The 12,327-nt window shown below is 44.7% G+C and overlaps 1 protein-coding gene across 3 annotated transcripts in view; it reads right to left on the reverse strand.

Annotated features, from left to right (window-relative positions):
- dcp1b.L (decapping mRNA 1B L homeolog) overlaps positions 1 to 12,327 on the reverse strand; it is a 44,140-nt gene that overhangs the window by 18,323 nt on the left and 13,490 nt on the right. For all 3 annotated transcript variants that reach the window (NM_001093497.1, XM_018241143.2, XM_018241142.2), the window contains 1 exon segment: positions 4,488 to 4,554. In NM_001093497.1, coding sequence (NP_001086966.1) covers positions 4,488 to 4,554 — 67 coding nt within the window.

Below are 12,327 nucleotides of genomic sequence, written 5' to 3' on the forward strand. Positions count from 1 at the left end.
TGGGCACAAGGATAAGCCCTAAAGGCCCGAAATGATCGCTGGAACGGATCCCTGGAACAGAAGCCTGTTTCTATATACAGTTATGGGATCCGTTATCCGGAAACTCGCTATCCAGAAAGCTCAAAAGTAGGGGCTGTCTCCCATAGACTCCATTATATCCAAATAATTCAATTATTTAAAAATGATTTCTTTTCTCTCTGTAATAATAAAACAGTAGCTTGTACTTGATCCCAACTAAAATAGAATTAGTCCTTATTGGAGGCAAAACCAGTCTATTGGGTTTAATTAATGCATGGTTTTCTAGTAGACTAAAGACATGAAGATCCAAATTAAGGAAAGATCAGTTATCTGGAAAACCCCAGGTCCAGAGCATTCTGGACAACAGGTCCCATACCTGTTCTTTTTCATTTAGTTTGGGTTGAGTCAGGTAGCTGCATGGCGTGGCGATTTAAATTACGGAAAGATCCATTATCCTGAAAATCCCCAGGTCTTGAGCATTCTGGATAAGAGGTACCTGTAGTCTTAAAAGGGAAGATTATTTTAAAGGAGAACTGAATCTCAGGCTAGAAATACTACAAGCCCTTTAGCAGGGAATGTAGGGGTGCTCGGAAAATGCCCCAGTAGCTCCCCATCATCTTACTTACATCACTATACAAGGCTGATTAGTTCTTAATTCACATTACATAGTAGCATAAAAATCAGTGCAGTCTGCATCATGACTTGATAATAAGCCCTGTAGCATCAGCTTCTATGACAGTTTAAGAATTGTTTCCCATGGCCCATTAGCTTCTCAGCAGCAGCCCACTGAGCATGTGCAGTGCCACTGACACGTATAAGAATATCCAAGAACAGAGAGCAACCGTGCAAGCCTGGATTATTAAGGTTATATATAGGGCTGCTGAATTTCTGGTCTGGTACAGGAAGCTCATTATATAAAATACAGGTATGGGACCTGTTATCCAGCATGCTCGGGACCTGGGGTTTTCCGAATAACAGATATTTCAATAATTTGGATCTTCACACCTTAAGTCTACTAGAAAATCATGTAAACATTAAATAAAACCAATAGGCTGATTTTGCTTCCAATAAGGATTAATTATATCATAGTTGGGATCAAGTACAAGCCACTGTTTTATTATTAAAGAGAAAAATGGAGTCTATGGGAGATGGTCTTTCTGTAAATCAGAGCTTTCTAGATAATGGATTCTTACCCGTACCACATTTTTAGGCTTTAGTTCTTCTTTATGGTCTACTTTATCATGGTTATTATGAAATTTGTTCTGCTTTTCTCATGTTTAAAATGTAAAGGGTCAATATACCCTCACTATGTATGTACCTTTAAAGGGGTTGCTTACCTTTAAATTAACTGTTAGTATGATGTAGAGAGTGATATTCTGAGACAAATTGTAATTGGTTTTAATTTTTTATTTGGGGTTTTTGAGTTATTTAGCTTTTTAAGCAGCTCTCCAGTTTGTAATTTCAGCAATCTGGTTGCTAGGGGCCAAATGACCCTAGCAACCATGCAGTGATTTGAATAAGAGACTGGAATATGAATAGGAGAGGCCTGAATAGAAAGACGAGTAATAAAAAGTAGCAATAACAATACATGTGTAGCCTTACAGAGCATTTGTTTTTTAGATGGGGTCAGTGACCCTCATTTGAAAGCTGGAAAGGATCAGAAGAAGGAAAATAAAAAAAATAAAAAAAGAAGGCCAGTTGAAAAGTTGCTTAGAAACACCCCTTTAATGGAGTTGAATTCAGACTGCCGGCAGTTTCAGATCTGTGTAAGCGTCCATTGTTTCGGGCAGGCTGGTCATAGATGAATCTCCTCCTACAGGGCAGGGCCTAATATTCACAGGGCGTGGTTATACAACACTTCCCATCCCCCTGAAACCTTGTATTGTGAAACAATAAACACAGGGGAAGTTTTCCGCATTTAATCACCCTGTTGTGCCAGTTTTATTCTTCATGGATTAAACTTTGCACTCACTGCCATTATTTGAAGGAATACTGTCATGGGAAAATTTTTTTTTTTCAAAATGAATCTGTTAATAGTGCTGATCCAGCAGAATTGTGCACTGAAATCCATTTCTCAAAAGAGCAAACAATTTTTTTTATATTAAATTTTGAATTCTGACATGGGGCTAGACATATTGTCAATTCCCAGCTGCCCCAAGTCATGTGACTTGTGCTCTGATAAACTTCAATCACTCTTTACTGCCGTACTGCAAGTTGGAGTGATATCACCCCCTCCCTGTTGTCTGGCAAGGTAACCAGACAACAGCTCCCTAACACAAGATAACAGCTGCCTGACAGAACAACACTCAATAGTAAAAACCCATGTCCCACTGAGACTCCTCCAGTTACATTGAGAAGGAAAAACAACAGCCTGCCAGAAAGCATTTCTCTCCTAAAGTGCAGGCACAAGTCACATGACCAGGGGCAGCTGGGAAATTGACAAAATGTCTAGCCCCATGTCAGATTTCAAAACTGAATATAAAAAAATCTGTTTGCTCTTTTGAGAAATGGATTTCAGTGCAGAAGACTGCTGGACTAGCACTATTAACTGATGCGTTTTGAAAAAAACATGTTTTCCGATGACAGGATCCCTTTAATAGGTGAAAATAACACAAGGGGCAGCATATGAGTCTCATGCACCCCATCAGAGAAAGGGGCCAATGCTGCACTGATCCGAAAAAGAGAAACACAATGTGGCCTAAGGGATCCACAACAGCATCTCTAGTGGGTTAATTGCAAATAAACTGCTTTTTTTATGTCGCTCTAAGAATATTTCTCTTTTTTTTTTAACCGTGTTTCCAAGGCAACCAAATCACAGGGAAAGGTTACCATTTTTTTTTTACTGTGTCCCCCCCCCCCTGATAAAACTTTGCAGATTTTAAAGAACAGCAAGATAATAAAGTCTTCTTAAAGAACCAGCAACTGAAATGCCCTCCTTAACGAAGACCTGTGTTTAGCAGAGAGTATGATTTTGCTCTATTGCCAGAATTTGGGTGATTAAAGGGGTTGTTCATCTTTGAGTTAACGTTAAGTATGATGTAGAGAGTGATATTCTGAGACAATTTGCAATTGGTTTTCATGAGTTGGGGCAGCTGGGAAATTGACAATATGTCTAGCCCTTTGTCAGATTTCAAAATTGAATATAAAAAAAATCTGTTTGCTCTTTTGAGAAATGGATTTCAGTGCAGAATTCTGCTGGAGCAGCACAATTAACTGATTCTTTTTGGGAATTTTTTTCCCATGACAGTATCCCTTTAAGCTACTTTCCAATATATATTTATATTAATAAAAACCGGTTCTGACTAATGAAAACAATGCAGCAGAAGTCAGTTCTCCCACAGGTCTGTTAATCAGACGGCTTCATTGTTACATTTTTTTTTATTTAAGTTTGAGTTTTTATTTTTTCATGTCATAACATCCATACATTATGCATATTAGGCCATCATTTCACATCATAGCTCATGCTAGACATATTACTCAGTAAGCAAACAAGCTGTATACATCATGAGACATCTCTTCCCAATTGGGGAGTGGTGAGTTATGTGAATCACATGGTAAAAAACATTGAGGAAATATAAAAGATAATAGAAAAGTAAAAGATAACCAAAGGAGAAAAGGGAAAAAGTAGGGGAAAAAAAGGGGGGGGGGGAGGGAAGAAAGAGCAGAGAAAAGAACAGTTTGAACTATCTGAGCCTGGGGATTTTGGGGAGGTATCATCATTTAGTTCCATTTTACTATGTTGTCAAAGGATGCAAAATGTCTCATGGAGACCACGCTTTCTCAAAATCTGGTAGTTGGGAGCGATGTAGTGCTGCTAAATATTTGCAAAATCAGTTTTTATGTTGTTTGGTGCCCACCAGAAAATCCCCTGGCTCTGTTTTTACTGCAACAGTCGGGTACCCGCGGAATACCTGCAAGGTGGTCGGGTTTTGGGCAGAAATGTCAGATTCCCTTATCATGCAGGTAGTTTGCGGGTGACCCACCTGGGTACCTGGCTACAGTATGGGATTGGTCCCTCCCACCATCCCCTGAGGTTAGCACACAATTTGTCCCCTTACCCATCTGATTAAGCTCCGGCATGACATCACTTGCGGGTTTGGTTCCTCTGTGCTTATTTTTGAATTCCAGGCTTGGAAGCAAGTTGTGGTTGTATACTGTACTGCCAAACAGAGCCCCAATATAGGTTGACAATCCACATAGGGGTTACCAAATGGCCAATCATAGCACTTATCTGGCACCCCAAGAACATTTTTCATGCTTGTGTTTCGCCCCAATTCCTTTTACATCTGAATGTTGCTCATTGGTTCAAAAGTTTGGGGATCCCTGCTCTACGGTAACAGCTGTAGGGGTTTGGTTCAGGGGTGGAATTGGGGAAGTCAGGGGTCATGGTCAGGAGGGAGTATGGGGCCCGAACATCCCAGGAGCTGTTAGAAGGCGGAGTATGAATCCATCCTAAAGCAACAACTTACTGTTTTATGAGATCGGCAATTCTCTGGCGCTCTTCTTGGTCATAAAACCAAATGCCGTAGATAAAAACTGTTAAAAGAATTAAACAGAAAGAATTATTAGAGATAATAAAAAAATGTACATTATTTTAGCCTTTAATCCCTGATCCAGAAAAGTCTGCGTCCCGTTTTGTCCCCAAATTTGCACTTGACTCCGACCCCTTTTCAGGTTTACAATTCTGCCAAAATGGTGATGGTTGGGAGAGATGTATATCAGTTCGGGATTCTGCCTTTTTCAGCAGGATTGGGATTCGGCCGAATCCTTGTGCCTGGCCAAATCGAATCCTAATTTGCATATGTAAATTACGGGTGGGGAAGGAAATCATGTGACTTTTTCGTCACAAAACAAGGAAGAAAAACATTTTTTCCCCACTTTTTCCTTTCCAGACCCCAATTTGCATATGCAAATTAGGATTATGATTCTGTTCGGTATTCCACCGAATCTTTCCTGAAGGATTCAGGGATTCAGTTAAATCTTAAATAGTGGATTCGGTGCATCCCTACCCAAAAGTCCCCCTATTTATACTATAATTTAGTCACATCACTTTAGCCAAGCCGCAGACAAATATTTGGAGGGGCTCAGGTACATCAGATATACAAAACATTTCACTGGTAAACGGAAAGCAAACGGCAAACGGCTAAACTAATAAACCCTGGGAGGCAGATGTGACAGGGGGAGACATGCTGGCTGCTGCGCTTTGCTGCCTTTCCTGGATTTTATTTGATTATTAAACAGTAACTGGGGAACAATAGGCTCCGACTGCAAATGCACCGAGTGAGGGAAAGGAGAATATTCTCCCTGCTGTACAATGCCTTCCCGAGCAACAGCGATATTAGTCTCATATCCATGTAAATGTAGAACGGATTAAAGGAAAACTATGCAAAAAGACTGCTGGGAAATGAGAGCATTTGGGGCAAATATCTGGAATATTTGGATTTATCAAATGAAGTCTATGGGGAATATGAACAGCTCCTGAGCTTGTTTAATTTTGGTCCCTCACTCACTGGAAATAGCCACATCCAATTTTTATACAACCCACAACTTGACAAAATATGCATATTCCTTGTCCCTCACTCTCCAATCTGCCATCAAATTGTTGTAGTCCAGCCCTCTGGAGTCACAGACTTCATTCTAGTCTTCTAGTCCCACCCACTGCTTGAGCTACAAACTCCCTGTAAGTTACCATCACAGCCTTCTAGTCCAGCCCACTGCTGGAGTCACAGACTTTAGTCTAGTCTTCTAGTTCCACCCACTGCTTGAGTTACAGACTCCTTGTAAGTTACCATTAGAGACTTCTAGTCCAGCCCACTGCTGGAGTCACAGACTTTAGTCTAGTCTTCTAGTACCACCCACTGCTTGAGCTACAGACTCCCTGTAAGTTACCATCAGAGCCTTCTAGCCCAGCCCGTTGCTGAAGTCACAGACTCTGTGCCCCTCCACTCTGGAAGCTGCCATCAGAATGTTCCAGTCCCACCCAGTGCATGAGCTGCAGCATTGCACATAGTTCCACCCACTGTTGGAGTTAAAGACTCCCTGTCCCTACCCCTGCAAGCGAACTGAAGGAGTCACAGACCTCAGTAAGTCAGAGTATTCTAGCCCAGTCCACTGCTTTAGTTACAGCCTCCCTGCGCCTCTCCCTGTAAGCTGCCATTACCATGCAATAGGCCAGCCCTAGACTCCCAGCTCCTCCCCCTTAAAGCTCCAGCGAGACTTTTCAAATCCTGCCCATTGCTTATGAATCACCCTTGAGCCAGAAAATAGAGAATAAATAGTTCCACAAAGCAACCAGTCTATATTTTAATAGAGGAAATAGGTCTAGAATTGTGCCTAGGATCTTAGCACACCCCGGATTTTGTAAAATAATGAAACAAAAATATCCCATGTTTTAAGGACTGTGACCCCATCCTATGCTTCTGAATCTCACGATAAGGCTGCAATGGCAAAATGTAAGGGCCCGAAGGCACAGTTGGAGTGTGGACCAAGGAGGAGGCAGGTAGTTAACCAAAGTTCGTGGTATCAGAAGGGTGAGGCAAGAGAGTAGTCAAAGTCCAGGCAATAGTTCAATCCAGGCAGCGAAGGGTCAATCCGAAATAGCAGGCAAGGTTGGTACACAGGAATCAATCAGTAATAACACACCCAGGAATACACGAAGTTAAACCTATACTTGGGCAATGTCTGCAGTGTCCAGAAGGCTTTATATAGGCCAGGATTGGCGCCAAAGTTTGGGCGCAATGGCGTCATGACGCTGGCGTCCAGACGCCGGGTGCACGTTCTGACGCCGGCGACCATTCCGTCGCCGGCGACCAATCGGCAGGCGGGAAGACGCTGGCGTCATAGCGCTGCGACCAGAAGGATCCACATGGAGAGGCAAGGGGTCGCCATTTTGGACGCCATGGCCATCTTGGATGTGAGTGACTTCCATTTCCATTACAGTACCCCCTTCCTTAGGGGGGGCCTCAGGACCACCTTGACTGGGACTGGATGGAAATTGTTTGTGGAATCTTCGGATAAGAAGGGGAGCATGGACGTCAGAATCTCTCACCCAGGAGCACTCCTCGGGACCGAACCCCTTCCACTCAATCAGGTACTGCAACACATCCCTGGAAATCCGGGAATCCAGAATTCTCTTGACTTCAAACTCCTGGTGCCCATCAACAAGAACAGGAGTGGGAGAGGATGAAGAAGAAGAAGTTATTGCAGGCTTGAGAAGAGACGCATGGAAGATATTAGGAACCCGCATCTCTGGGGGAAGCTGAAGACGAACCGCCACAGGATTAATAATCTTAACAATTGGAAAAGGACCGATGAACTTGGGACCGAGTTTGGGGGTAGGCACTTTGAGACTGATGTTTCCTGTAGATAACCAGACTTTGTCACCAAGATTATATTGAGGGGGAAGAAATTCTTCTCTTATCGGCAAATTTCTTTTGAGAAAGAGATCTCTTCCAAATTAGCTTTAGTGGCGAGCCAGATAGCGAGCAGGTGAGCGGCTTGATCATTGGCAGCTGGAACATTTGTGAGAAGGAGATCTTGAGGAAACGCTAGAGGATTCTGCCTGTAGACACAAAAGAATGGAGACCTCTCGGAAGAAGCGCGCATAGCATTGTTGTGAGCAAATTCAGCCCAGGGGAGTAGATCTGCCCAGTCATCCTGGCACAAAGACACATGACAACGAAGAAATTGCTCTAATGCTTGGTTGACTCTCTCTGCAGCTCCATTGGATTGAGGGTGGTAGGCAGAGGAAAACTGGAGAGAGATGTGAAGTGCTTTACATAAGGATCTCCAAAATTTGGAAATGAATTGGGAACCTCTGTCGGACACAACTTCAGCCGGGAATCCATGAAGGCAAAGATATGCTGAATAAACAATTTAGAAAGTTCTTGAGCAGAAGGCAACTTGCACAGAGGAATGAAATGGGCCATCTTGCTGAACCTGTCAATCACGACCCAGATGACCGTATGCCCAAGAGAGACAGGTAAATCCACAATGAAATCGATCGCCAAATGAGACCATGGTCGGGAGGGAATGGGTAAAGGCAGAAGCAGTCCCTTAGGTGGGGAATGACTAGACTTAGAGGCTGCCCAAATGGAACAAGAAGAAAAAAAAGTTCTTAACGTCCTTCCGGAGTGAAGGCCACCATACCAGGCGAGACAGAAGTTCGGTAGTCTTCTTAATTCCAGGATGGCCGGCCTGTCTGGAGTTATGGGACTGAGACAGGATGGAGTGACGAAGATCTGGAGGAACGAATGCGACTCCCAGAGGAGTATCGCCAGGAGCAGAAGATTGTGCAGATAGCAACTGGGAGGCCATGGTGGGAAATAAGGCAGCAATAATCTTGATAGGAGGCACAATGGGTTCAGGATCCTCAGAACAAGTGTCTTCAGGAATGAAGCTTCTAGAAAGAGCGTCTGCCTTCTTGTTTCTGGACTCAGGACGGAACGTGATAAAGTTGAATTTTGAGAAGAAGAGTGCCCGCCTAGCTTGCCTGGGATTAAGGCATTTAAGAGACTGGATGTTTTTGAGGTTTTTGTGATCAGTGAAGATAGACACAGGCACAGAGGAACCTTCCAACAGATGTCTCCACTCTTCTAGCGCTAATTTGACCGCCAACAGCTCACGGTTTCCCACGTCATAGTTCTGCTCAGGAGAAGAAAACTTTTTAGAAAAGAAAGCACAAGGATGCAATTTCCCATCATACGAAGACCTTTGGGACAATACAGCTCCAGCCCCTACATCAGAGGCATCCACCTCAATGAAGAATGGTAGAAGAGGGTCAGGGTGTCTAAGGATTGGAGCCGAAGAGAACGAATCTTTGAGGGTTTTGAATGCTTCTAAAGCTTGAGGGGACCAGCATTGGGGTTTCCCACCTTTCCGGATGAGGGACAGGATTGGAGAAATCTTAGACGAGAAGCCTTTGATGAATTGTCTGTAATAATTGGCAAAACCAATAAACCTCTGGATAGCTTTGGTGCTGGTGGGGAGGGGCCAATCTTGGATCGCCGAATCTTTTGCTGGGTCCATCTTGAAGCCGTGTTGGGAAATAATGTTCCCCAGAAAGGGAATAGAAGAAACTTCAAAGGAGCATTTTTCAAGTTTGGCGAAAAGATTATTCTTCCTCAGACGAGATAAGACTTCCCGCACCTGGATCCGATGTTCAATGAGATTTGAGGAAAAAATTCGAATGTCGTCCAAGTAAACGACTACACTTTGGCCTAGCAAGTCTCGGAAGATGTCGTTAACTAGCTCTTTAAAAACCGTAGGAGCGTTACAAAGTCCAAAAGGCATCACAAGATACCCGTCGTGCCCATCACGAGTATTAAACGCGGTCTTCCATTCATCACCCTCTCTGATCCGGATGAGATTATAGGCCCCACGAAGATCTAGCTTGGTGAAAATGCTGGCACCCTTGAGCTGGTCAAATAACTCGGAAATGAGGGGTAGAGGCTAGCGGTTTTTCACAGTTATTTTGTTCAAGCCACGGTAATCGATACAAGGTCGTAGACTGCCATCCTTCTTTTCAACAAAGAAGAACCCTGCACCAGCAGGAGAAGAAGATGGACGGATGAAGCCTCTTAGGAGATTTTCCTGGATGTACTCTCTCATCGCTGCAGTTTCAGATGGAGAGAGCGGATAAGTACGTCCTCGAGGAGGCATAGTGCCAGGAAGAAGCTCGACAGGGCAGTCGTAAGACCGATGAGGAGGAAGAGTTTCAGCGGACTTTTTGTTGAAGACATCAGAGAAGTCTTGATAGGCAGGAGGTATGGAGGGATTAGGAACAACGGAAGATATCTTGACAAGGGGCTGGACCGGAAGACAGTTCTGTTGACAAAAGAAGCTCCAGCGAGAAATTTGAGTTGCGGACCAGTCAATCACAGGATTATGGATGCGCAACCAAGGAAGTCCTAGGACTACTGGAGTTGATGGGCAATCAATCAGCAGAAACAAAAGTCTTTCAGTATGCAAGGTGCACACTTTGAAGGATAATTCTTGCGAGGACTTGGAAATGAAGGCAGAAGAAAGTGGCCGATCATCAATGGCCAGGACTCGGAGTGGTACAGCCAAGGTTTGTAGAGGAATGGAATGACATTCCGCAAAAGCTTTGTCCAAGAAGTTTCCAGCAGCGCCGGAGTCAAGGAAGGCTTGAGTAGAAATGGTCTTGGATGCAAGCTGGATCTGTACCGGAAGAAGAAAACGATGAGCAGAGGCTTGGGGAAGATGATCAATTCCGCCCAGGTAAGTTTCCCCAAACTTACCTGTAGAAAGCGGCATGGTAGCTTTCATTGTTCCAGCCAGTCACGGCAACCAACGTGCGGAACTCAATTGCGTATTCAGGCACTGAACGCGTTCCCTGACGAATCTGGAACAGGCGTGAAGAGGCAGACGCTGCCCGGCCGGGAGCATCAAACACAGTGCCCAGATCTCGGATAAAGGCCTTGGAGTCATCGATTAAGGGATCCTCTTTCTCCCACAGAGGTGATGCCCATTCCAAGGCTTTCCCAGTCAGGCGAGTAATGATGTACCCCACCTTGGCTCGTTCCGAGACATACTGATGGGGAAGCAGCGTGAACTGGATCTCACATTGGTTAATGAACCCTCTACAAGCCACAGGATCACCACTGAAGAGTGGAGGTGCCGGAATACGAGGCTCGGAAACATGAACCAGCGCCACAGGAATAGTGGCCGAAGCAGAGGCAGGGACCTGGACCGTAGGTGTGAGGGCAGACAATTTTTCCAAGATCTTGGCCAAAGTGAGTCTGCCGAGTTTCATAGGCCTCCATGCGTGAGGCTATTCCACGGAAAGCTCTTCCGAAGTCAGGCTGGGCTGAGGCCTCCTCAGAAGGGTCCATGGCCCAAGTATAATGTAAGGGCCAAAAGGCACAGTTGGAGTGCGGACCAAGGAGGAGGCAGGTAGTTAACCAAAGTTCGTGGTATCAGAAGGGTGAGGCAAGAGAGTAGTCAAAGTCCAGGCAATAGTTCAATCCAGGCAGCGAAGGGTCAATCCGAAATAACAGGCAAGGTTGGTACACAGGAATCAATCAGTAATAACACACCCAGGAATACACGAAGTTAAACCTATACTTGGGCAATGTCTGCAGTGTCCAGAAGGCTTTATATAGGCCAGGATTGGCGCCAAAGTTTGGGCGCAATGGCGTCATGACGCTGGCATCCAGACGCCGGGCACACGTTCTGACGCTTGCGTTTATGCGCCGGCGCACGTTCTGACGCCGGCGACCAATCGGCAGACGGGAAGACGCTGGCGTCATAGCGCTGCGACCAGCAGGATCCACATGGAGAGGCAAGGGGTCGCCATTTTGGACGCCGTCGCCATCTTGGATGTGAGTGACTTCCATTTCCATTACACAAACATTACCTTACAATAAGCCCATATTTGCTGCTGCTCGTACAGATTTCATCTCTTGGGTCAGGAGTTCTTGCCCTGCCAGACAACACTATCTGCTTCGGCCTCTTTAGCACAAGAACTTGTTTCAAGGCTGCTGGTGGCACGCTACGGAAAGCAGAGCCCCCCTTATGACTAAGTGAAGGGTGCAGCTGAAAGGCGGCCCATGTCATTCCCACTGCAAGTCACAATCAGTAAAACTACATGGGACAGGAGGGAGCATTTGGGGAGGGGGAGTGATATTATCCCAGCCGTGCAATGGAAAGAAAGTGCTTTCTAAAGGGTGGACGGGTTATCGGACCTAAAGCATGGCGTCTACTATTCCTTTATGCTAACTTCTGGACCCTACGGTGCTTTTGCACCTTACCTAGAGAACTGAAACGTCCCAGTTATATCTGGTCACCTTCACCGAGACTCAAGATCACCTGGGAGGACTGGAAACCAGTAAAGATGTTCCATAACCTCATCCGACGACAAGCCAATGCTACCTACCGACCCATGCCCAAGGACATGGCCCCCCGACCCAATCTGATCAGTAAAGGTGTCAGAGACAGAACTTGACTATGTCCACATCCCGCCTGGAGGTAAGAACTCAAACATTCCTTCCCAGTATAACCTAGTCTGTGTTAAAGGGCAAGTAAACCCAAAAATAATATTTTGTCTCATGAAAGAAATTCCAATTGTAAGCATCTTATTTATTGGGTTTATTTCCCCTTTAAACACAAACATAGGCATATTGGTTATTAATGGAAGGCACAAAGTCAGAAATACAAGGATAAAGGTGCTGCAGATCCAGTAAAGGTCAAGTAGTGCCGCCTGCTTCAAAATGCAAAAGTTTTCAGGGCTAAGATCTATGCTTCTTTGAAAAGTTACTTGTCTGCGTTGTGGGCCGTTAAGTGCTGATA

The sequence above is a fragment of the Xenopus laevis genome, chromosome 3L (assembly GCF_017654675.1).
Source record: "Xenopus laevis strain J_2021 chromosome 3L, Xenopus_laevis_v10.1, whole genome shotgun sequence".
Classification (NCBI taxonomy): domain Eukaryota; kingdom Metazoa; phylum Chordata; class Amphibia; order Anura; family Pipidae; genus Xenopus; species Xenopus laevis.